Source organism: Salmo salar, chromosome ssa13 (assembly GCF_905237065.1).
Source record: "Salmo salar chromosome ssa13, Ssal_v3.1, whole genome shotgun sequence".
Lineage (NCBI taxonomy): Eukaryota > Metazoa > Chordata > Actinopteri > Salmoniformes > Salmonidae > Salmo > Salmo salar.
This window is the reverse complement of record NC_059454.1, coordinates 8,925,253-8,948,841: the sequence shown is the minus strand read 5'-3', so window position 1 is coordinate 8,948,841 and position 23,589 is coordinate 8,925,253. Positions and strand designations below refer to the sequence as shown.

The window sequence follows — 23,589 nt, the reverse complement described above, 5'->3', positions numbered from 1 at the left end:
CTCCCTCCAAACTGCCTGCCTGCCTCCCTCCCCCTCCCTGCCCGCCTACCCCCTTGCTGCCTGCCTGCTGCCTGCCTGCTGCCTCTTTGCCTGCCTCCCTGCTGCCTCTCTGCCTCCCTCCCTGCCTGCTGACTCTCTCCCTCTCTGCCTCCCTCCCTCCCTCCCGGCCTGCCTGCCTCCCTCCCTCCCTCCCTCCCTCCCTGCCTGCCTCCCTGCCTCTGCCTTCCTCCCTGCTGCCTCTCTGCCTGCCTGCCTGCCTCCCTGCCTGCTGCCTCCCTCCATCCCTGCTGCCTGCATCCCTACCTCTCTGCCTGTTTGCTGCCTCTCTGCCTGCCTGCTGCCTCTCTGCCTGCCTCCCTGCTGCCTCCCTCCCTGCTGGCCTGCTGCCTCCCTCCATGCCTGCTGCCTCTCTGCCTGCCTCCCTGCTGCCTCTCTGCCTACCTGCTGCCTCTCTGCTGCTTCCCTCCCTCCCTGTCTGCTGCCTCCCTACCTCTCTGCCTGCCTGCTACCTCTCTGCCTCCATCCCTGCTGCCTTCTTGCCTCCCTACCTCCCTGCTTGCCTCCCTGCTGCCTCCCTGCCTGCCTGCCTGCTGCCTCCCTGCCTGCCTGCTGGCTCCCTCCCTGCTCCGCATTGCTCTGCAGTTACCCTGAGCTCGTGCTGGAGAGAGTGTGTGGAGTGTGAGTGTGTGTGTGTACTATCAGCAGGACAGGAGGAGAGAAGGAAAGGAGCACGCTGTCCTGCTCTCGTTTGTTGTTCCATTCTGCTCTAGTTTTTGTTCTCTGTCCATTCTGCTGTTGCGCTGCCGTGGGTCAGGGAGGGGAAGATGAGATGAAAGAGCCAGGTGAGGAGGAGACACAGGAGCATCTCTCTCTCTCTCTTTTCCTCTCTCTCCCTTTCTTCCTCTCTCTCTCTCTCTCTCTCTCTCTCTCTCTCTTCCTCTCTTCCACTTCCTCTCTCTCTTCCTCTCTCTCCCTTTCTTCCCCTCTCTCTCTCTCTCTCTCTCTCTCTCTCTTCCTCTCTCCACCTCTCTCTTCCTATCTCTCCCTTTCTTCCCCCCTCTCTCTCTCTCTCTCTCTCTCTCTCTCTCTCTCTTCCTCTCTCTCTTCCTCTCTCTCTCTTCCTCTCTCTCTCTCTTCCTCTTTCTCTCTCTCTGACGTGGTATAACGTGTATGTGTGTGAGTGAGTGAGTGTAAGTGAGAGAGAAAGAGCAAAATCGGTCCACTTCCCTCATCCAAGCAGACAGTGAACCTGGAGAGGAAGGAGCAGCCCGTCTCCACACTAACTATTAAAGGTATGTCATCCTATCGTTTCTCATCACACTGCTCTGCTTTAGCTTCACATAGGACTAGACATAATTACAAGTCTGTGGAGGTATCACAACGTGACAACATTCTATACTATACCGGTGCTTGGAGTGCTAAGCTACTTTCCCTCTCCTCTCGTGACAACAACATATCCACTGAATGATAGACTCAGTTTGTCCATTGGGAGAGAGGATTCACTGAGAGAGGGGAGAGTCAGAAGAGATTCAAAAAGGAGAAAACGGGGAGTGGGACATACTGTTGTAGTCAGCCAAATAGAGAGATCCAGCAGGGGTAGGGAAGGTTTGATCAGATAGGGGAGAGGAGGTTGAGATGGGGGGGGGTAAAGGTGGTGGACAGGGCAGTCCTAGCTGGCTAGCTGAGGGACCGTTTAAACGGATTTAAAACGGGTTATGGTCCTCTATCTCCAACATTAGCCTCTACATTGGGATGGTGAAACATTTTTAGAGTAGAATTGTAGACCTCTCTCAATGGACAAACAAGCTGTGTTGTTGTTACAACAATGGTTTAGTTCTCCTTCAAGCAGTAAACACACAGATGGTCATGTGATAGGAGGGTCATATGGTTCTCAATTAGCAGCAACAGACTATCTGAGAAACTGCCATGGTCTGAAGGCAAATTCTTCTTTCTTGGAGCTGCTGGTCAGGACAGTGAGGTAGTGTTTCAAGACTATTTTACATTTCTCTTTTTTTTCCCACTACTCCTGATCTTCAGTACAAACGGGAGATTCTGTTCTGTATAAAATACAAGCCGTGTAGACTAGAGGAGCAACTCTCTTCTACTTATAAATACTAAGTGTTTTGAATGTTCTAATTGATAAAACAGAATTCTGGTTCCAGAACTCTGGTTCCTACAAGTAGAATCTGTGGTTAAACAGGCAGTGGTGTAGACAGTTTAACACAATCCTACAGACGAAAGACAATATGTGTGCATTTTGAAGGAAATTATATATACAGTACACTTCATGAATCATTAAACAAAAGTATGGGGGAAAAGCATGAAATAAAAATAAAAAACTAGCAAGTATAATTTAAAGAGAGAATTGTAGTGACATGATCTTTCAATAATGACACTTGATGTGGTATACACATTCCTAAATAAATATTTGACAATATCAGAATTCTTCAAAACACACATGGTTCTTCATTGTAAGGGTTCATTGTGTACAGTTCTAGATAAGGGGATAGTAGAGACCTATCTGTAAGCAGAAAAATGCATGTTGAGATGTTATCCTTACATTGGAGCTGTGAGCTCTCAGTGATGTTACCATGACATTAGGTTGTGTCTCTCAGTGATGTTACCATGACATTGGGTTGTGTCTCTCAGTGACGTTACCATGACATTGGGTTGTGTCTCTCAGTGATGTTACCATGACATTAGGTTGTGTCTCTGTGATGTTACCATGACATTAGGTTGTGTCTCTCAGTGATGTTACCATGACATTAGGTTGTGTCTCCTTCAGTGATGTTACCATGACATTAGGTTGTGTCTCCTTCAGTGATGTTACCATGACATTAGGTTGTGTCTCTCAGTGATGTTACCATGACATTAGGTTGTGTCTCTCAGTGATGTTACCATGACATTAGGTTGTGTCTCTCAGTGATGTTACCATGACATTAGGTTGTGTCTCTCAGTGATGTTACCATGACATTAGGTTGTGTCTCTCAGTGATGTTACCATGACATTAGGTTGTGTCTCTCAGTGATGTTACCATGACATTGGAGCTGTGAGCTCTCAGTGATGTTACCATGACATTAGGTTGTGTCTCTCAGTGATGTTACCATGACATTAGGTTGTGTCTCTCAGTGATGTTACCATGACATTAGGTTGTGTCTCTCAGTGATGTTACCATGACATTAGGTTGTGTCTCTCAGTGATGTTACCATGACATTAGGTTGTGTCTCTCAGTGATGTTACCATGACATTAGGTTGTGTCTCTCAGTGATGTTACCATGACATTGGGTTGTGTCTCTCAGTGATGTTACCATGACATTAGGTTGTGTCTCCTTCAGTGACGTTACCATGACATTAGGTTGTGTCTCTCAGTGATGTTACCATGACATTGGAGCTGTGAGCTCTCAGTGATGTTACCATGACATTAGGTTGTGTCTCTCAGTGATGTTACCATGACATTAGGTTGTGTCTCTCAGTGATGTTACCATGACATTAGGTTGTGTCTCTCAGTGATGTTACCATGACATTAGGTTGTGTCTCTCAGTGATGTTACCATGACATTAGGTTGTGTCTCTCAGTGATGTTACCATGACATTAGGTTGTGTCTCTCAGTGATGTTACCATGACATTAGGTTGTGTCTCTCAGTGATGTTACCATGACATTAGGTTGTGTCTCTCAGTGATGTTACCATGACATTGGGTTGTGTCTCTCAGTGATGTTACCATGACATTAGGTTGTGTCTCTCAGTGATGTTACCATGACATTAGGTTGTGTCTCTCAGTGATGTTACCATGACATTGGAGCTGTGAGCTCTCAGTGATGTTACCATGACATTAGGTTGTGTCTCTCAGTGATGTTACCATGACATTAGGTTGTGTCTCTCAGTGATGTTACCATGACATTAGGTTGTGTCTCTCAGTGATGTTACCATGTCATTAGGTTGTGTCTCTCAGGGATGTTACCATGACATTAGGTTGTGTCTCTCAGTGATGTTACCATGACATTGGGTTGTGTCTCTCAGTGATGTTACCATGACATTAGGTTGTGTCTCCTTCAGTGATGTTACCATGACATTGGGTTGTGTCTCCTTCAGTGATGTTACCATGACATTAGGTTGTGTCTCTCAGTGATGTTACCATGACATTAGGTTGTGTCTCCTTCAGTGATGTTACCATGACATTAGGTTGTGTCTCTCAGTGATGTTACCATGACATTGGGTTGTGTCTCTCAGTGATGTTACCATGACATTAGGTTGTGTCTCTCAGTGATGTTACCATGACATTAGGTTGTGTCTCTCAGTGATGTTACCATGACATTAGGTTGTGTCTCCTTCAGTGATGTTACCATGACATTAGGTTGTGTCTCCTTCAGTGATGTTACCATGACATTAGGTTGTGTCTCTCAGTGATGTTACCATGACATTGGGTTGTGTCTCTCAGTGATGTTACCATGACATTAGGTTGTGTCTCTCAGTGACGTTACCATGACATTGGGTTGTGTCTCTGTGATGTTACCATGACATTAGGTTGTGTCTCTGTGATGTTACCATGACATTGGGTTGTGTCTCCTTCAGTGATGTTACCATGACATTAGGTTGTGTCTCTCAGTGATGTTACCATGACATTGGGTTGTGTCTCCTTCAGTGATGTTACCATGACATTGGGTTGTGTCTCCTTCAGTGATGTTACCATGACATTAGGTTGTGTCTCCTTCAGTGACGTTACCATGACATTAGGTTGTGTCTCTCAGTGATGTTACCATGACATTAGGTTGTGTCTCTGTGATGTTACCATGACATTAGGTTGTGTCTCTCAGTGATGTTACCATGACATTGGGTTGTGTCTCCTTCAGTGATGTTACCATGACATTAGGTTGTGTCTCTCAGTGATGTTACCATGACATTAGGTTGTGTCTCTCAGTGATGTTACCATGACATTAGGTTGTGTCTCTCAGTGATGTTACCATGACATTAGGTTGTGTCTCTCAGTGATGTTACCATGACATTGGGTTGTGTCTCTCAGTGATGTTACCATGACATTGGGTTGTGTCTCTCAGTGATGTTACCATGACATTAGGTTGTGTCTCCTTCAGTGATGTTACCATGACATTAGGTTGTGTCTCTCAGTGATGTTACCATGACATTAGGTTGTGTCTCCTTCAGTGATGTTACCATGACATTAGGTTGTGTCTCTCAGTGATGTTACCATGACATTAGGTTGTGTCTCCTTCAGTGATGTTACCATGACATTAGGTTGTGTCTCTCAGTGATGTTACCATGACATTAGGTTGTCTCTCAGTGATGTTACCATGACATTAGGTTGTGTCTCTCAGTGATGTTACCATGACATTAGGTTGTGTCTCCTTCAGTGATGTTACCATGACATTAGGTTGTGTCTCTCAGTGATGTTACCATGACATTAGGTTGTGTCTCTCAGTGATGTTACCATGACATTGGGTTGTGTCTCTCAGTGATGTTACCATGACATTAGGTTGTGTCTCTCAGTGATGTTACCATGACATTAGGTTGTGTCTCTCAGTGATGTTACCATGACATTAGGTTGTGTCTCTCAGTGATGTTACCATGACATTAGGTTGTGTCTCTCAGTGATGTTACCATGACATTGGGTTGTGTCTCCTTCAGTGATGTTACCATGACATTAGGTTGTGTCTCTCAGTGATGTTACCATGACATTAGGTTGTGTCTCTCAGTGATGTTACCATGACATTAGGTTGTGTCTCTCAGTGATGTTACCATGACATTAGGTTGTGTCTCTCAGTGATGTTACCATGACATTAGGTTGTGTCTCTCAGTGATGTTACCATGACATTAGGTTGTGTCTCTCAGTGATGTTACCATGACATTAGGTTGTGTCTCTCAGTGACGTTACCATGACATTGGGTTGTGTCTCTGTGATGTTACCATGACATTAGGTTGTGTCTCTGTGATGTTACCATGACATTGGGTTGTGTCTCCTTCAGTGATGTTACCATGACATTAGGTTGTGTCTCCTTCAGTGATGTTACCATGACATTAGGTTGTGTCTCCTTCAGTGACGTTACCATGACATTGGGTTGTCTCTCAGTGATGTTACCATGACATTAGGTTGTGTCTCTCAGTGATGTTACCATGACATTGGGTTGTGTCTCTCAGTGATGTTACCATGACATTGGGTTGTGTCTCCTTCAGTGATGTTACCATGACATTAGGTTGTGTCTCTCAGTGATGTTACCATGACATTAGGTTGTGTCTCTCAGTGATGTTACCATGACATTAGGTTGTGTCTCTCAGTGATGTTACCATGACATTAGGTTGTCTCTCAGTGATGTTACCATGACATTAGGTTGTGTCTCTCAGTGATGTTACCATGACATTAGGTTGTGTCTCAGTGATGTTACCATGACATTAGGTTGTGTCTCTCAGTGATGTTACCATGTCATTAGGTTGTGTCTCTGTGATGTTACCATGACATTGGGTTGTGTCTCCTTCAGTGATGTTACCATGTCATTAGGTTGTGTCTCCTTCAGTGATGTTACCATGACATTAGGTTGTGTCTCTCAGTGATGTTACCATGACATTGGGTTGTGTCTCCTTCAGTGATGTTACCATGACATTAGGTTGTGTCTCTCAGTGATGTTACCATGACATTGGGTTGTGTCTCTCAGTGATGTTACCATGACATTAGGTTGTGTCTCTGTGATGTTACCATGACATTGGGTTGTGTCTCCTTCAGTGATGTTACCATGACATTAGGTTGTGTCTCCTTCAGTGATGTTACCATGACATTGGGTTGTGTCTCTCAGTGATGTTACCATGACATTAGGTTGTGTCTCTCAGTGATGTTACCATGACATTGGGTTGTGTCTCTCAGTGATGTTACCATGACATTAGGTTGTGTCTCCTTCAGTGATGTTACCATGACATTAGGTTGTGTCTCTCAGTGATGTTACCATGACATTGGGTTGTGTCTCTCAGTGATGTTACCATGACATTAGGTTGTGTCTCTCAGTGATGTTACCATGACATTGGGTTGTGTCTCTCAGTGACGTTACCATGACATTAGGTTGTGTCTCCTTCAGTGATGTTACCATGACATTAGGTTGTGTCTCTCAGTGATGTTACCATGACATTGGGTTGTGTCTCTCAGTGATGTTACCATGACATTAGGTTGTCTCTCAGTGATGTTACCATGACATTAGGTTGTGTCTCCTTCAGTGATGTTACCATGACATTAGGTTGTGTCTCTCAGTGATGTTACCATGACATTGGGTTGTGTCAAGGGGTCTGAATTCTTTCCGAAGGCATTGTATATTTATATTCCAGCTTTTTCTGTTATTTCTTAATTTGTTTTTTCATTTTGGGGGGATTATGTGTATATTTATTGTTTATTGCTAGGTTTTACTGCACTGTTGGAGCTAGAAACACAAGCATTTCACTGCACCTGCGATAACATCTGCAAATCTGTGTACGCGACCAATAAACTTTGATTTGAAAGTGTACCTTCATCACGACTGAACAAGTATGGAAATGTACCAACAGCATGGGCGGTTGGTTGTTCCATCACTGTGACAGTGTGTGTGTTCCATCACTGTGGCAGTGTGTGTGTTCCATCACTGTGACAGTGTGTGTGTGTGTTCCATCACTGTGACAGTGTGTGTGTGTTCCATCACTGTGACAGTGTGTGTGTTCCATCACTGTGACAGTGTGTGTGTGTGTGTGTGTGTGTGTGTGTGTGTGTGTGTGTGTGTGTGTGTGTGTGTGTGTGTGTGTGTGTGTGTGTGTGTGTGTGTGTGTGTGTGTGTTCCAGCATGGGCGGTTGGTTGTTCCATCACTGTGACAGTGTGTGTGTGTGTGTGTGTTCCATCACTGTGACAGTGTGTGTGTTCCATCACTGTGACAGTGTGTGTGTGTGTGTGTGTTCCATCACTGTGACAGTGTGTGTGTTCCATCACTGTGACAGTGTGTGTGTGTGTTCCATCACTGTGACAGTGTGTGTGTGTGTGTTCCATCACTGTGACAGTGTGTGTTCAATCCCTGTGACAGAGTGTGTGTGTGTTCAATCCCTGTGACAGAGTGTGTGTGTGTGTTCCATCACTGTGACAGGTGTGGGGTTGTGGGCAGGTGAGGTTATGACAGTAAACAGAACTAGCCTCCTGGTTCTACACACACACACACACACACACACACACACACACACACACACACACACACACACACACACACACACACACACACACCCTCAGAGGGCTGGAGCGACAGTAAGGGCTGTGACACCACTACTCCCCCTAGACTAACATTACAACATCATGTTTCATTACAGCTACTCCCCCTAGACTAACACATCCAGCTACTCCCCCTAGACTAACATTACAGCTACTCCTCCTAGACTAACATTACAGCTACTCCTCCTAGACTAACATTACAGCTACTCCCCTTAGACTAACATTACAGCTACTCCTCCTAGACTAACATTACAACACCATGTTTCATTACAGCTACTCCCCGTAGACTAACAATCCAGGTACTCCCCCTGGACTAACATTACAGCAACTCCTCCTAGACTAACATTACAGCTACTCCCCTTAGACTAACATTACAGCTACTCCTCCTAGACTAACATTACAACACCATGTGTCATTACAGCTACTCCCTTTAGACTAACATTGCAACACCATGTTTCATTACAGCTCCTCCCCCTAGACTAACATTACAACACCAAGTTTCATTACAGCTACTCCCTCTAGACTAACATTACAACACCATGTTTCATTACAGCTCCTCCCCCTAGACTAACATTACAACACCATGTTTCATTACAGCTACTCCCCCTAGACTAACATTACAGCTACTCCTCCTAGACTAACATTACAACACCATGTTTCATTACAGCTACTCCCTCTAGACTAACATTACAACACCATGTTTCATTACAGCTACTCCCTCTAGACTAACATTACAACATCATGTTTCATTACAGCTACTCCCTCTAGACTAACATTACAGCTACTCCTCCTAGACTAACATTACAACACCATGTTTCATTACAGCTACTCCCTCTAGACTAACATTATAGCTACTCCCCCTAGACTAACATTTCAACACCGTTTCATTACAGCTACTGCCCCTAGACTAACATTACAGCTACTGCCCCTAGACTAACATTACAGCTACTCCTCCTAGACTAACATTACAGCTACTCCCCCTAGACTAACATTACAGCTACTCCTCCTAGACTAACATTACAACACCATGTTTCATTACAGCTACTCCCTCTAGACTAACATTACAACACCATGTTTCATTACAGCTACTCCCTCTAGACTAACATTACAGCTACTCCCTCTAGACTAACATTACAACACCATGTTTCATTACAGCTACTCCCCCTAGACTAACATTACAATACCATGTTTCATTACAGCTACTCCCTCTAGACTAACATTACAACACCATGTTTCATTACAGCTACTCCCCCTAGACTAACATTACAGCTACTCCTCCTAGACTAACATTACAGCTACTCCTCCTAGACTAACATTACAGCTACTCCCCCTAGACTAACATTACAGCTACTCCTCCTAGACTAACATTACAACACCATGTTTCATTACAGCTACTCCCTCTAGACTAACATTACAACACCATTTTTCATTACAGCTACTCCCTCTAGACTAACATTACAGCTACTCCCTCTAGACTAACATTACAACACCATGTTTCATTACAGCTACTCCCACTAGACTAACATTACAACACCATGTTTCATTACAGCTACTCCTCCTAGACTAACATTACAGCTACTCCTTCTAGACTAACATTACAGCTACTCCCCATAGACTAACATTACAGCTACTCCTCCTAGACTAACGTTACAACACCATGTTTCATTACAGCTACTCCCCCTAGACTAACATTACAGCACCATGTTTTATTACAGCTACTCCCCCTAGACTAACATTACAACACCATGTTTCATTACAGCTACTCCCCCTAGACTAACATTACAGCTACTCCTCCTAGACTAACATTACAACACCATGTTTCATTACAGCTACTCCCCCTAGACTAACACATCCAGCTACTCCCCCTAGACTAACATTACAGCTACTCCTCCTAGACTAACATTACAGCTACTCCTCCTAGACTAACATTACAGCTACTCCCCTTAGACTAACATTACAGCTACTCCTCCTAGACTAACATTACAACACCATGTTTCATTACAGCTACTCCCCCTAGACTAACAATCCAGGTACTCCCCCTAGACTAATATTACAGCTACTCCTCCTAGACTAACATTACAGCTACTCCCCTTAGACTAACATTACAACACCATGTTTCATTACAGCTACTCCCTCTAGACTAACATTACAACACCATTTTTCATTACAGCTACTCCCTCTAGACTAACATTACAGCTACTCCCTCTAGACTAACATTACAACAACATGTTTCATTACAGCTACTGCCCCTAGACTAACATTACAACACCATGTTTCATTACAGCTACTCCCTCTAGACTAACATTACAACACCATGTTTCATTACAGCTACTCCTCCTAGACTAACATTACAGCTACTCCTTCTAGACTAACATTACAGCTACTCCCCATAGACTAACATTACAGCTACTCCTCCTAGACTAACATTACAACACCATGTTTCATTACAGCTACTCCCTCTAGACTAACATTACAACACCATGTTTCATTACAGCTACTCCCCCTAGACTAACACATCCAGCTACTCCCCCTAGACTAACATTACAGCTACTCCTCCTAGACTAACATTACAGCTACTCCTCCTAGACTAACATTACAGCTACTCCCCTTAGACTAACATTACAGCTACTCCTCCTAGACTAACATTACAACACCATGTTTCATTACAGCTACTCCCCCTAGACTAACAATCCAGGTACTCCCCCCTAGACTAACATTACAGCTACTCCTCCTAGACTAACATTACAGCTACTCCCCTTAGACTAACATTACAGCTACTCCTCCTAGACTAACATTACAACACCATGTTTCATTACAGCTACTCCCTTTAGACTAACATTGCAACACCATGTTTCATTACAGCTCCTCCCCTAGACTAACATTACAACACCAAGTTTCATTACAGCTACTCCCTCTAGACTAACATTACAACACCATGTTTCATTACAGCTCCTCCCCCTAGACTAACATTACAACACCATGTTTCATTACAGCTACTCCCCCTAGACTAACATTACAGCTACTCCTCCTAGACTAACATTACAACACCATGTTTCATTACAGCTACTCCCTCTAGACTAACATTACAACACCATGTTTCATTACAGCTACTCCCTCTAGACTAACATTACAGCTACTCCCCATAGACTAACATTACAGCTACTCCTCCTAGACTAACGTTACAACACCATGTTTCATTACAGCTACTCCCCCTAGACTAACATTACAGCACCATGTTTTATTACAGCTACTCCCCCTAGACTAACATTACAACACCATGTTTCATTACAGCTACTCCCCCTAGACTAACATTACAGCTACTCCTCCTAGACTAACATTACAACACCATGTTTCATTACAGCTACTCCCCCTAGACTAACACATCCAGCTACTCCCCCTAGACTAACATTACAGCTACTCCTCCTAGACTAACATTACAGCTACTCCTCCTAGACTAACATTACAGCTACTCCCCTTAGACTAACATTACAGCTACTCCTCCTAGACTAACATTACAACACCATGTTTCATTACAGCTACTCCCCTAGACTAACAATCCAGGTACTCCCCCTAGACTAACATTACAGCTACTCCTCCTAGACTAACATTACAGCTACTCCCCTTAGACTAACATTACAACACCATGTTTCATTACAGCTACTCCCTCTAGACTAACATTACAACACCATTTTTCATTACAGCTACTCCCTCTAGACTAACATTACAGCTACTCCCTCTAGACTAACATTACAACAACATGTTTCATTACAGCTACTGCCCCTAGACTAACATTACAACACCATGTTTCATTACAGCTACTCCCTCTAGACTAACATTACAACACCATGTTTCATTACAGCTACTCCTCCTAGACTAACATTACAGCTACTCCTTCTAGACTAACATTACAGCTACTCCCCATAGACTAACATTACAGCTACTCCTCCTAGACTAACATTACAACACCATGTTTCATTACAGCTACTCCCTCTAGACTAACATTACAACACCATGTTTCATTACAGCTACTCCCCCTAGACTAACACATCCAGCTACTCCCCCTAGACTAACATTACAGCTACTCCTCCTAGACTAACATTACAGCTACTCCTCCTAGACTAACATTACAGCTACTCCCCTTAGACTAACATTACAGCTACTCCTCCTAGACTAACATTACAACACCATGTTTCATTACAGCTACTCCCCCTAGACTAACAATCCAGGTACTCCCCCTAGACTAACATTACAGCTACTCCTCCTAGACTAACATTACAGCTACTCCCCTTAGACTAACATTACAGCTACTCCTCCTAGACTAACATTACAACACCATGTTTCATTACAGCTACTCCCTTTAGACTAACATTGCAACACCATGTTTCATTACAGCTCCTCCCCCTAGACTAACATTACAACACCAAGTTTCATTACAGCTACTCCCTCTAGACTAACATTACAACACCATGTTTCATTACAGCTCCTCCCCCTAGACTAACATTACAACACCATGTTTCATTACAGCTACTCCCCCTAGACTAACATTACAGCTACTCCTCCTAGACTAACATTACAACACCATGTTTCATTACAGCTACTCCCTCTAGACTAACATTACAACACCATGTTTCATTACAGCTACTCCCTCTAGACTAACATTACAACATCATGTTTCATTACAGCTACTCCCTCTAGACTAACATTACAGCTACTCCTCCTAGACTAACATTACAACACCATGTTTCATTACAGCTACTCCCTCTAGACTAACATTACAGCTACTCCCCCTAGACTAACATTACAACACCGTTTCATTACAGCTACTCCCCCTAGACTAACATTACAGCTACTGCCCCTAGACTAACATTACAGCTACTCCTCCTAGACTAACATTACAGCTACTCCCCCTAGACTAACATTACAGCTACTCCTCCTAGACTAACATTACAACACCATGTTTCATTACAGCTACTCCCTCTAGACTAACATTACAACACCATGTTTCATTACAGCTACTCCCTCTAGACTAACATTACAGCTACTCCCTCTAGACTAACATTACAACACCATGTTTCATTACAGCTACTCCCTCTAGACTAACATTACAATACCATGTTTCATTACAGCTACTCCCTCTAGACTAACATTACAACACCATGTTTCATTACAGCTACTCCCCCTAGACTAACATTACAGCTACTCCTCCTAGGCTAACATTACAGCTACTCCTCCTAGACTAACATTACAGCTACTCCCCCTAGACTAACATTACAGCTACTCCTCCTAGACTAACATTACAACACCATGTTTCATTACAGCTACTCCCTCTAGACTAACATTACAACACCATTTTTCATTACAGCTACTCCCTCTAGACTAACATTACAGCTACTCCCTCTAGACTAACATTACAACACCATGTTTCATTACAGCTACTCCCACTAGACTAACATTACAACACCATGTTTCATTACAGCTACTCCTCCTAGACTAACATTACAGCTACTCCTTCTAGACTAACATTACAGCTACTCCCCATAGACTAACATTACAGCTACTCCCCCTAGACTAACATTACAACACCATGTTTCATTACAGCTACTCCCCCTAGACTAACATTACAGCTACTCCTCCTAGACTAACATTACAACACCATGTTTCATTACAGCTACTCCCCCTAGACTAACACATCCAGCTACTCCCCCTAGACTAACATTACAGCTACTCCTCCTAGACTAACATTACAGCTACTCCTCCTAGACTAACATTACAGCTACTCCCCTTAGACTAACATTACAGCTACTCCTCCTAGACTAACATTACAACACCATGTTTCATTACAGCTACTCCTCCTAGACTGACATTACAGCTACTCCCTCTAGAGTAACATTACAACACCATGTTTCATTACCGCTACTCCCTCTAGACTAACATTACAACACCATTTTTCATTACAGCTACTCCCTCTAGACTAACATTACAGCTACTCCCTCTAGACTAACATTACAACACCATGTTTCATTACAGCTACTGCCCCTAGACTAACATTACAACACCATGTTTCATTACAGCTACTCCCTCTAGACTAACATTACAACACCATGTTTCATTACAGCTAGTCCTCCTAGACTAACATTACAGCTACTCCTTCTAGACTAACATTACAGCTACTCCCCATAGACTAACATTACAGCTACTCCTCCTAGACTAACATTACAACACCATGTTTCATTACAGCTACTCCTCCTAGACTAACATTACAGCTACTCCCTCTAGACTAACATTACAACACCATGTTTCATTACAGCTACTCCCTCTAGACTAACATTACAGCTACTCCTCCTAGACTAACATTACAACACCATGTTTCATTACAGCTACTCCTCCTAGACTAACATTACAACACCATGTTTAATTACAGCTACTCCCCCTAGACTAACATTAGAACACCATGTTTCATTACAGCTACTCCCCCTAGACTAACATTACAACACCATGTTTCATTAGAGCTACTCCTCCTAGACTAACATTACAACACGTTTCATCGAAGCTCCTCCCTTTAGACTACTCGTTGGCCCACTTTAATCGGAGTAGTCTAACCCAGAACGACAACATTTGATTACTGATAGATAATGTGGCCTGACAATTCCAAATAGCATAGGTTAAATTCGCAAAACTCCCATGGATGGATGCTTCGCTCCTATCTTTGCCAGTGACTCGGTCATCTCTTTATATTTATATAAAATGTCTATTTGGTACATATTATACTCTTAAAATGTTATACTTTAAGATTACATTACTGCTCCATTTACATTACTATAAACTAGGAAATCAGTAGCATGACCACAGCTGACACATTCTCTCAACACTATGGATTTTCTGTCTCTGAGACATATGGTGGGCTGCATCCTCCGTGCTTATAGCTTCTCCCCGGCAGGGCTGGCTGTCCTGAAAAACACGCTTTAGAAGACGCAGATGGATGTATATATGTGGCTGTACACGAGGACTGCGGTCTGTGGCATAATTACAAACACAGTGGTGAAATGGAGGCAAGGATTACTGTGACAGCCATAATAACATTGTTTGAAAATGTTTGTTTTTGGAATGACATAAAAGAGTGTTAAAATGTGAGTGTTGAGCGTTAAAATGTGAGTGTTGAGCGTTAAAATGTGAGTGTTGAGCGTTAACATGTGAGTGTTGAGTGTTAAAATGCCTTGTTCGAAATCTCATAAATATAAACAGAAAAGGAGGATGCTGTATTTTTTGACCCTGCTTCATACATCCCTCTTTGATTTCTTAGAAAGCTGTTGATGTGGCTTTGTAATGTTTAAATGACATTATTTGAAGTAGGTCAGACAGTGAATGACATTCAAAGCTTTACTGTACTGAAGCTCTTTCTTTTTTATTCAAGCATATGGAGACATCGTTGATCTCAACAAAAGGTTAATCTCTGACAGAAACAGAATGCAGCTCATAACAGCTGTGTTTTGGCTCATTTTACAATGCCTGCATTTGAATGCCTGTTTTTAACCAATAATGTTTCTTCACTTTTGTTTCAGAGTCCAACCTCTCCAACTAGAAACCTCTCAACATCACTAAGGATGCAGCGTTCCTTATGAGCAGCAATATAAAGAGCTGTACCTATCGGGATCGTCATTGGGTAAAGCCTTCTCCTACCACTCCAGAGGCCCATCTAATCTCTTCTACCACTCCAGAGGGTCCATCCAATCTCTTCTCCTACCACTCCAGAGGGTCCATCCCATCCCATCCCTTCCTCTACTACTCCAGAGGTCCATCCAATCTCTTCTCCTACCACTCCAGAGGCCCATCCAATCTCTTCTCCTACCACTCCAGAGGCCCATCCAATCTTCTCCTACCACTCCAGAGGCCCGTCCAATCTCTTCTCCTACCAATCCAGAGGGTCCATCCCATCCCATCCCTTCTCCTACCACTACAGAGGCCCATCTCATCTACAGTCCAGACTTCCAGCATCTAGTGTTGGGTTACCTGGTGCACGACCGGACTTTGTCTCTTGAATTAAAAGTGGGACTTTGCCAGACTTCCACCAGCCAAGGGTGGCCTGTCCATGCCCTGTCCAGCTCTACCTGCCCAAAAAAGACAGTACCATTACCACCTGAACATCTGTTGCTAATCCCCAACCCAGTCCCCAGTTCCTCAGCCCAATCCCACTGCAGGGGAGGATGGGTGATGGGCCTTTGAGTCTCCCTGGCCTCTCTCCTTCCGTCTTTCTCATCCTTGCATGGAGCCTCCTTCTGACACCTCCAGTTCCCCCTGGAACACATCCACCTCCATCTCTAGACCTCCAGGTTGGTATCCACTAAGGTTGCAAAATTCTGGTAACCTTCCCAAAATTCCCATGGTTTTCCAGAAATGCTGTTTAGAAGATTCTAGGAATCAGGAAGGAATAAGCAGGAAATCTGGAATCCTCCAACACGGATTTCTGGAAAACCTGGGAATTTGCGGAAAGTTATCCTAATTTTGTACTGACTTGGTAGACTTTGTGTTTATGATCTTTGATAATTGTTTGTGTATGTATTGTTGTACTCAAATGGCTGAGGCAACTCTACATGTATTTTAAATATGCCTAATAATATGAATTATTTATTTCATTCAGGGCCATGGCTCCCAGCCCTCCCAGTCTCGCTGCACCCCAACGTGAGTTTTCCTGTGGGCATCGGCGCTAGCGGAGCCCCCCTGTCCCTGACCCACTCCCTGGCTCTGGTTGCCATGCTCCTCATGGACCTCCTGGCCGTCGTTGGCAACCTAGCCGTCATGGCTGTCATCACCAAGACGCTGCAGCTGAGGAAGTTCGCCTTCGTGTTCCATCTGTGTCTGGTTGACCTGCTGGCGGCTCTGGTTCTGATGCCTCTGGGGATGCTGTCGGACCGGATCTTGGTGCATGATGAGGCACTCTGCCAGAGCTACCTCTGCCTGAGTGTAGGGCTGGTCAGTGCCGCCATTTTGTCTATCTCAGCCATCAACGTGGAGAGGTATTACTACATCGTCCACCCGATGCGCCATGAGGTGAAAATGACAGTAGGGGTGGTTGTGGCAGTGTTAGTCGGGATCTGGGTCAAAGCTATTTTGATGTCAGCTCTGCCTCTACTGGGCTGGGTGCCCCAGGGAAACCAGGGGGTAGGTGTCGGACTTGGAAGAGGACTAGGGAGTCCCGTGATCCCGGGTCCTCCAAACCAGAGACGTTGCTCCCTACACTGGACTGGAGGAGGAGGGACCACACGATTAATCTTCATGGTCTTCTTCACCTTTGTCTACTTCCTGTGTACAGTACTGATCATTCTGATTGTGTACTGTAACATGTTTAAAGTAGCCCGGGTGGCAGCCATGCAGCATGGCCCCTTACCTATGTTGATGGACACACCTGGTCCCAGCCCTCACCGCTCCGAGTCCCTCAGCAGCCACTCTACCATGGCTGTCAGCTTGGGGGGCCCATGTCCTCCACTCCGCTCCCCCAGTCAGAGGACCTTCAATGGGGGTAAAGCCGCGGCAGTCCTGGTGGCGGTTGGAGGCCAGTTCCTATGCTGCTGGCTGCCTTACTTCTCCTTCCACCTGTACGCCGCCCTGGTCTCTACCCCCCAGGCCTCCCTGGCTTCGGCCCAGCTGGAAGAAGTCGTGACCTGGATCGGTTACTTCTGCTTCACCTCCAACCCTTTCTTCTATGGCTGTCTGAATCGGCAGATCCGAACAGAGCTGGGCCGAAGCCTGGCCTGTCTCTTTAAGCGGGCGGGGCCGGGCGATGGGGATCAGCTGGCCAGCCGAGAGGCCTCCATCGAGGAGAACTTCCTCCAGTTCCTCCAGGGGACAGGGTGTAATCTGGAGCCCTCCACCCAGGCACACAGCAGGGCCAGCAGGACCGAGGAGGAGGCGGGGGAGAGGGGCCGTCTTCGAGATGGACCAGGTCAGGAGAACACGCTGGTCCAGGAACACACGCCTGTTGACTTCCACATCCCTGGACAGATTATCGAGAAGACCTCGGAGTTCTTGGAGCAGCAGGATCTGAATCTGAACGATGACATCAACCTAGCGGAAAATTGCTGCCGAGTAAACAGGACAGTGCTGGACAGTGCCTGAACTCTTGTACTGGATGTTCATCTGTACAGTAGGCCTGTTTTTGGACCAGGCGTCAGAGGTAGAAGCACTAAAGCCTTAGTCTGCAGGCCAAACACCGCCGTAGAAGTCCTATGGTGGAAACGGCAAGTAGATGACCTGTTATTTAGAACATCTGGGGTATTCTATTTGATGCTGTTTGACGATTTTGTTGTCCACCTTTGCTACAGTTGGATTATGGTACATACAAGTACCTAGTACGTGAGACATTGCTCTTGAGCTACAGTTACAGTGAAGCTATCATATAGACTTGGTATCTTCTTTTGAAGAATTCGGGTTGTTATTATTATGTGCATTTTTTGGGACTGTCACTAGAATCAGGGTTCCTTTAGGAGGTATGATGAAGGGTTCGGGGAAATTCCATTTCAATTCCAGTAAAATCAAGAAATAAACTAAAATTCCAATTCCAATCATCCTCAATGCTTTTCTAATGAGGTTTACTTCCAAAAAAGACTGAATTTAAATGTAATTGACCCTAACCCTGGTTTAATAACATTGGTACCCATTTACCATTAAGACCAAAACCCATTACATCAAATACATACAGCCAGTCTATCTACCTCCCCTGTTTCCTGTCAATCTTCCGAATGATTTATATTCTGGTCAAGGAGAGTGAGAGAACATCTAGCATATTACCACTTGACAATCTTTGTTTTAGTGTGGATGAACACCCCCCCCCCCAAGACAATCAGTTAGACAAATGCAAAACTCCAATCCTATAGACATACATACAGTAGCAGACAAAGGGTTAAGAACCAGGTCAAAACACAGATCACAGAAAAAAGGGGGCAGAATCAATTTGTATGAAAAGCGTGTTTATTCCACATTCCAGTCTCATTCTCCACTTCCTAATGCAACCAAGAAATGAATACAGATTTAGTCATTTTCCATTTCTGACTGCATCTCAATTTGAAGCTCTATGGGCCCTGGTCAAAAGAAGTGCACTATATGAGGAATAGGGTGCCATTTTGGATGCAGCCAATGTGTTAACAGGATCATTTCACAGCTGGTTCTTTGCCAGTGGTATTTATAGCAAGCTGGCACGTTGGGTTATTTTAGACTCTCAATCCATTAATGCTATTATTTGGTCTATTTATTTGAGCAGAAACCCACATTGGTGTGTCACTGTGATATCTCACAGACAACAACTTCTTAACTACTGATATTATCTTATCTTATTTTCCAAGAGAATGTTGATGCAGATTATTTGGCACGATTAACAAATGGTTAGGCAATAATTACTGTATAGAATAGATAGTGTATAATGACAAATCTAGCTTTTTCTTTTTTTTTCATATTTTCCACAGCTCCATGCTCAATTTGAGCCCTCTCTCTCTGTCACGGAAGGGAAGCGTGGAGTTTCAGTGTGTTCAAATGTCAACTTCATTCAAAATGTCAGTTTAGAGATGGACAGCAGCAGACAGCTGTTGAAGCCACTTATAAAATGGGGACAATGGGGACAGATTCAAAAGATTTGGGCTGAGTTCCAAATGGCACCCTGTTCCCTATATAGCACACAATTCTTTTTTACCAGAACCCTATGGGCCCTGGTCAAAAGTTTTGCACTAAGTAGGGAATAGAGTGCCATTTTAGACGAAACCAATTGCCAACCTCCAACAATGTCCCTTGTGTTTACAGGTAAACGCTGGCGAGTGCCTAACAGTACAGGCTAAGTGTTCTGTGGTGTTTACCTAGAAACACCCACGGCTTGTTGTGGCTACACAGTAAAGGTGACAGACAGACAGGAGTGATGAATGATTCTTACACATGGCACGCTTTTACCTTCGCCTTTCTCCCTACAAGCTGTATTCTCTCTCTCTCTGTCTCTCTCCCTCCCTCTCTCTCTCTGTTTCTGTCTCTCTGTCGCTCTCTGTCTCTCTCTCTGTCTCTCTCTCTGTCTCTCGCTCTCTTGCTCTGTCTCTCTCTGTGTCTCTCTCTCTGTCTCTCTGTCTCGATCTCTCTCTCTCTCTCTCTCTCTCTCTCTGTCTGTCTGTCTCTCTCTCTCTGTCTGTCTCGCTCTGTCTCTCTCTCTCTCTGTCTCTCTCTCTCAATTCAATTCCATTAAAAAGGCTTTATGGACATGAAAAGTGTTAAACACAGACATTGCCAAAGCAAATGTGTAAACTTCAAATCACGCTAATGTCGCCTTCCCTTCCCTCTCTTTTCGAGAGGAACAAGTCCATCGGCATGATCACAAGATGCAAAACACCAAGCACTCTGGGAAGTTTTAGATTTGGGTGAAAAGTTTTTGGAGAGAAGAAATATAAACGTTCCTAATTTTCTTGTGTCCATATTGACCCTGGTCCACTATATAGGGAATAGAATGCCATTTGGGACACAACCTTGTGTAATGACTTCAGTGCTGACTGTTGTTTTTCAATAGGACCGTTTCTATTTCTAGCACATTTATTTTGCATGAAAAGAAAATGGGATGGTGAGGCAAACTCCCAAATTAGTCAAAACTGGATTAATGACAAGCAAAATCAATGTCATCCTGAGTTGTCTTTCAACTGGTTGCAGCTTAGTACGGTCTTCGCTTGTGAACTAGCCGGGAATATCCGTTCTCGCCCAGAGAACAACCTTCAATTGGTATTTCAGACCATATTGTGGCATGTTTTCTCCTTCAACACTAACCTTGAATCCCATGGAGGGTATCCTAAAATGGAGAACATGAAAATGTTTGGCTATATAGCCAGATGGTTAATAAAAAGATTGACAGTATATTTATTTATTCAGTTATTCATTCTTTTGTATTTAATCATTTATTTTGTGCCTAGAAATTAAATTGACTGTTTGGGTTTTTAGATCTGTCTGTTTTATTTTATCTCTTTCTATTTTGACATCTCTTCTGTATTGGTTACCAATCACAGTATGAATTAAAGATATAGACTAGATGAACCTCTGTCTTTTTCATGACCTTTAATACGCTGTCAAATGTGACCAGTAGTAGGACCCCTATTTTTCATGCTGTCAAATTGCCTGACAACAAATGTAGATAAATAATGTCAATTACAAATGTTTAAGTGACATTAGTTAAATTATGCCCATTAATCATCATGCATGCTTTTGTGTGTGCATGTGCGTGTGTGAGTGTGTGTGTGTGTGTGCGCATGTCTGCGCGAACATTCAACATGTATCTCTGTAGGTTCTATTGGCGGGAGGCATTGAAAGTGATGGTGTCATTGGATGATGTTACAGAGGTAAGATGAAGCCATAAGAACACGATAAAAGTGGTCTGACATTTGGAGTAGCAGCATTAACAGCAGCACTGACTGACAGGCTCTATAATATGAAGGAAGATTGTCACACAGTAAATCGAGGATAGTTGAAATCACAGTGTTACATTTTTTGGGGGGGGTTAAATTGACTCTACTGGGGGTTAGGTAGACTAGTGGTTAGAGCGTTGGTCCAGTAACCGAAAGGTTGCGTGATCGAATCCCCGAGCTGACAAGGTAAAAATCTGTCATTCTAACTGTTTTTTTTTTGTGGTACAAGCAGCTGACTGACGACGGGACGGCCGGGCATTCGTGCCGGTTGAGTCCGTTTCTGTCGTTACTTGGACTCTTTACGACATGCTAAAACAAGCTAGGTGTTATAGCAAACGTGTCTTTGGTTGCCAAGGCAACGCCCCCCTCCTTCCAGCAGCACAGCACATGCAGTCAAGAGCGGAGGAGAGGGAAACAATTGTTTTCCACCTAAAAAAATAAAAAATAAAATAGTTTTGCTATTCAAATGATTATAACGGTGACTGGTTGACCAATAACCTTAATCCAAAAATTCCATAACTGTCACGGTCCTAGCTCTGATCATTGGCTCGATCGCTCGCAACCCATAAGAATCCCCACCCAGTTGACTGCTTTAAATCAGGTAATCTAGAACCCTCCTTCTTCCTCTATGAACCTATGACCTCCATCCTCACTGACCTCGACAGTGGTTGTCTCTCCTAGGCGGCGTTCACCTCCTCTCATTCGCTCCCTCTTATCTGTTAACTGATAAATTCTTCTCTCCTGTGCTGCAGCTTAAAGGGGCCAATCTGCGACATGTACAGCTGTTTCTGATCATCAACGTCATAGCAAACCAAGTGGCGGGGGCTGCCGTTTTTGTTGTTTTTCAAATTATGGATTGAGCCGTTGTCAACGGAGTGACTCAGTGTTTTGATGTTGGGCTGGAGAGGGAGGGAGGGAGGGAGGGAGGGAGGGAGGGAGGGAGGGAGGGAGGGAGGGAGAGCCTCCTGGAGGTTGGTGCAGTGGTTCAAACGCTCTCTGACCTTTCAACTGCAGTGGGATCAAAGAGTGGTGAAGCGGCTTCTGTCTCAGTTTAGGGGGCTGTTGAATAGCCTGGTCCCAGGTCTGTTTAGGGGGCTGTTGAATAGCCTGGTCCCAGGTCTGTTTAGGGGGCTGTTGAATAGCCTGGTCCCAGGTCTGTTTAGGGGGCTGTTGAATAGCCTGGTCCCAGGTCTGTTTAGGGGGCTGTTGAATAACCTGGTCTCAGGTCTGTTTAGGGGGCTGTTGAATAGCCTGGTCCCAGGTCTGTTTAGGGGGCTGTTGAATAACCTGGTCTCAGGTCTGTTTAGGGGGCTGTTGAATAGCCTGGTCCCAGGTCTGTTTAGGGGGCTGTTGAATAACCTGGTCTCAGGTCTGTTTAGGGGGCTGTTGAATAGCCTGGTCCCAGGTCTGTTTAGGGGGCTGTTGAATAGCTTGGACCCAGATCAGTTTAGGGGGCTGTTGAATAGCTTGGACCCAGGTCTGTTTAGGGGGCTGTTGAATAGCTTGGACCCAGGTCAGTTTAGGGGGCTGTTGAATAGCCTGGTCCCAGCTCAGTTTAGGGGGCTGTTGAATAGCCTGCTCCCAGGTCTGTTTAGGGGGCTGTTGAATAACCTGCTCTCAGGTCTGTTTAGGGGGCTGTTGAATAGCCTGGTCTCAGGTCTGTTTAGGGGGCTGTTAAATAGCCTGGTCCCAGGTCTGTTTAGGAGGCTGTTGAATAGCCTTGTTCCAGGTCAGTTTAGGGGGCTGTTGAATAGCCTGGTCCCAGGTCTGTTTAGGGGGCTGTTGAATAGCCTTGTTCCAGGTCAGTTTAGGGGGCTGTTGAATAGCCTGGTCCAGGTCTGTTTAGGGGGCTGTTGAATAACCTGGTCTCAGGTCTGTTTAGGGGGCTGTTAAATAGCCTGGTCCCAGGTCAGTTTAGGGAGCTGTTGAATAGCCTTGTTCCAGGTCAGTTTAGGGGGC

The 23,589-nt window shown here is 44.4% G+C and overlaps 1 protein-coding gene across 1 annotated transcript; it reads left to right on the top strand.

Annotated features, from left to right (window-relative positions):
- Window positions 1–1,088: 1,088 nt before the first annotated feature.
- Window positions 1,089–21,258, top strand: LOC106566362 (G-protein coupled receptor 61-like). The gene is made up of 3 exons (XM_014134296.2): window positions 1,089–1,292; window positions 15,778–16,545; window positions 16,854–21,258. The coding sequence occupies exons 2-3, from the start codon at window positions 16,479–16,481 to the stop codon at window positions 18,326–18,328; spliced, it is 1,542 nt and encodes a 513-aa protein (XP_013989771.1). The 5' UTR covers window positions 1,089–1,292; window positions 15,778–16,478; the 3' UTR covers window positions 18,329–21,258.
- Window positions 21,259–23,589: the final 2,331 nt, after the last annotated feature.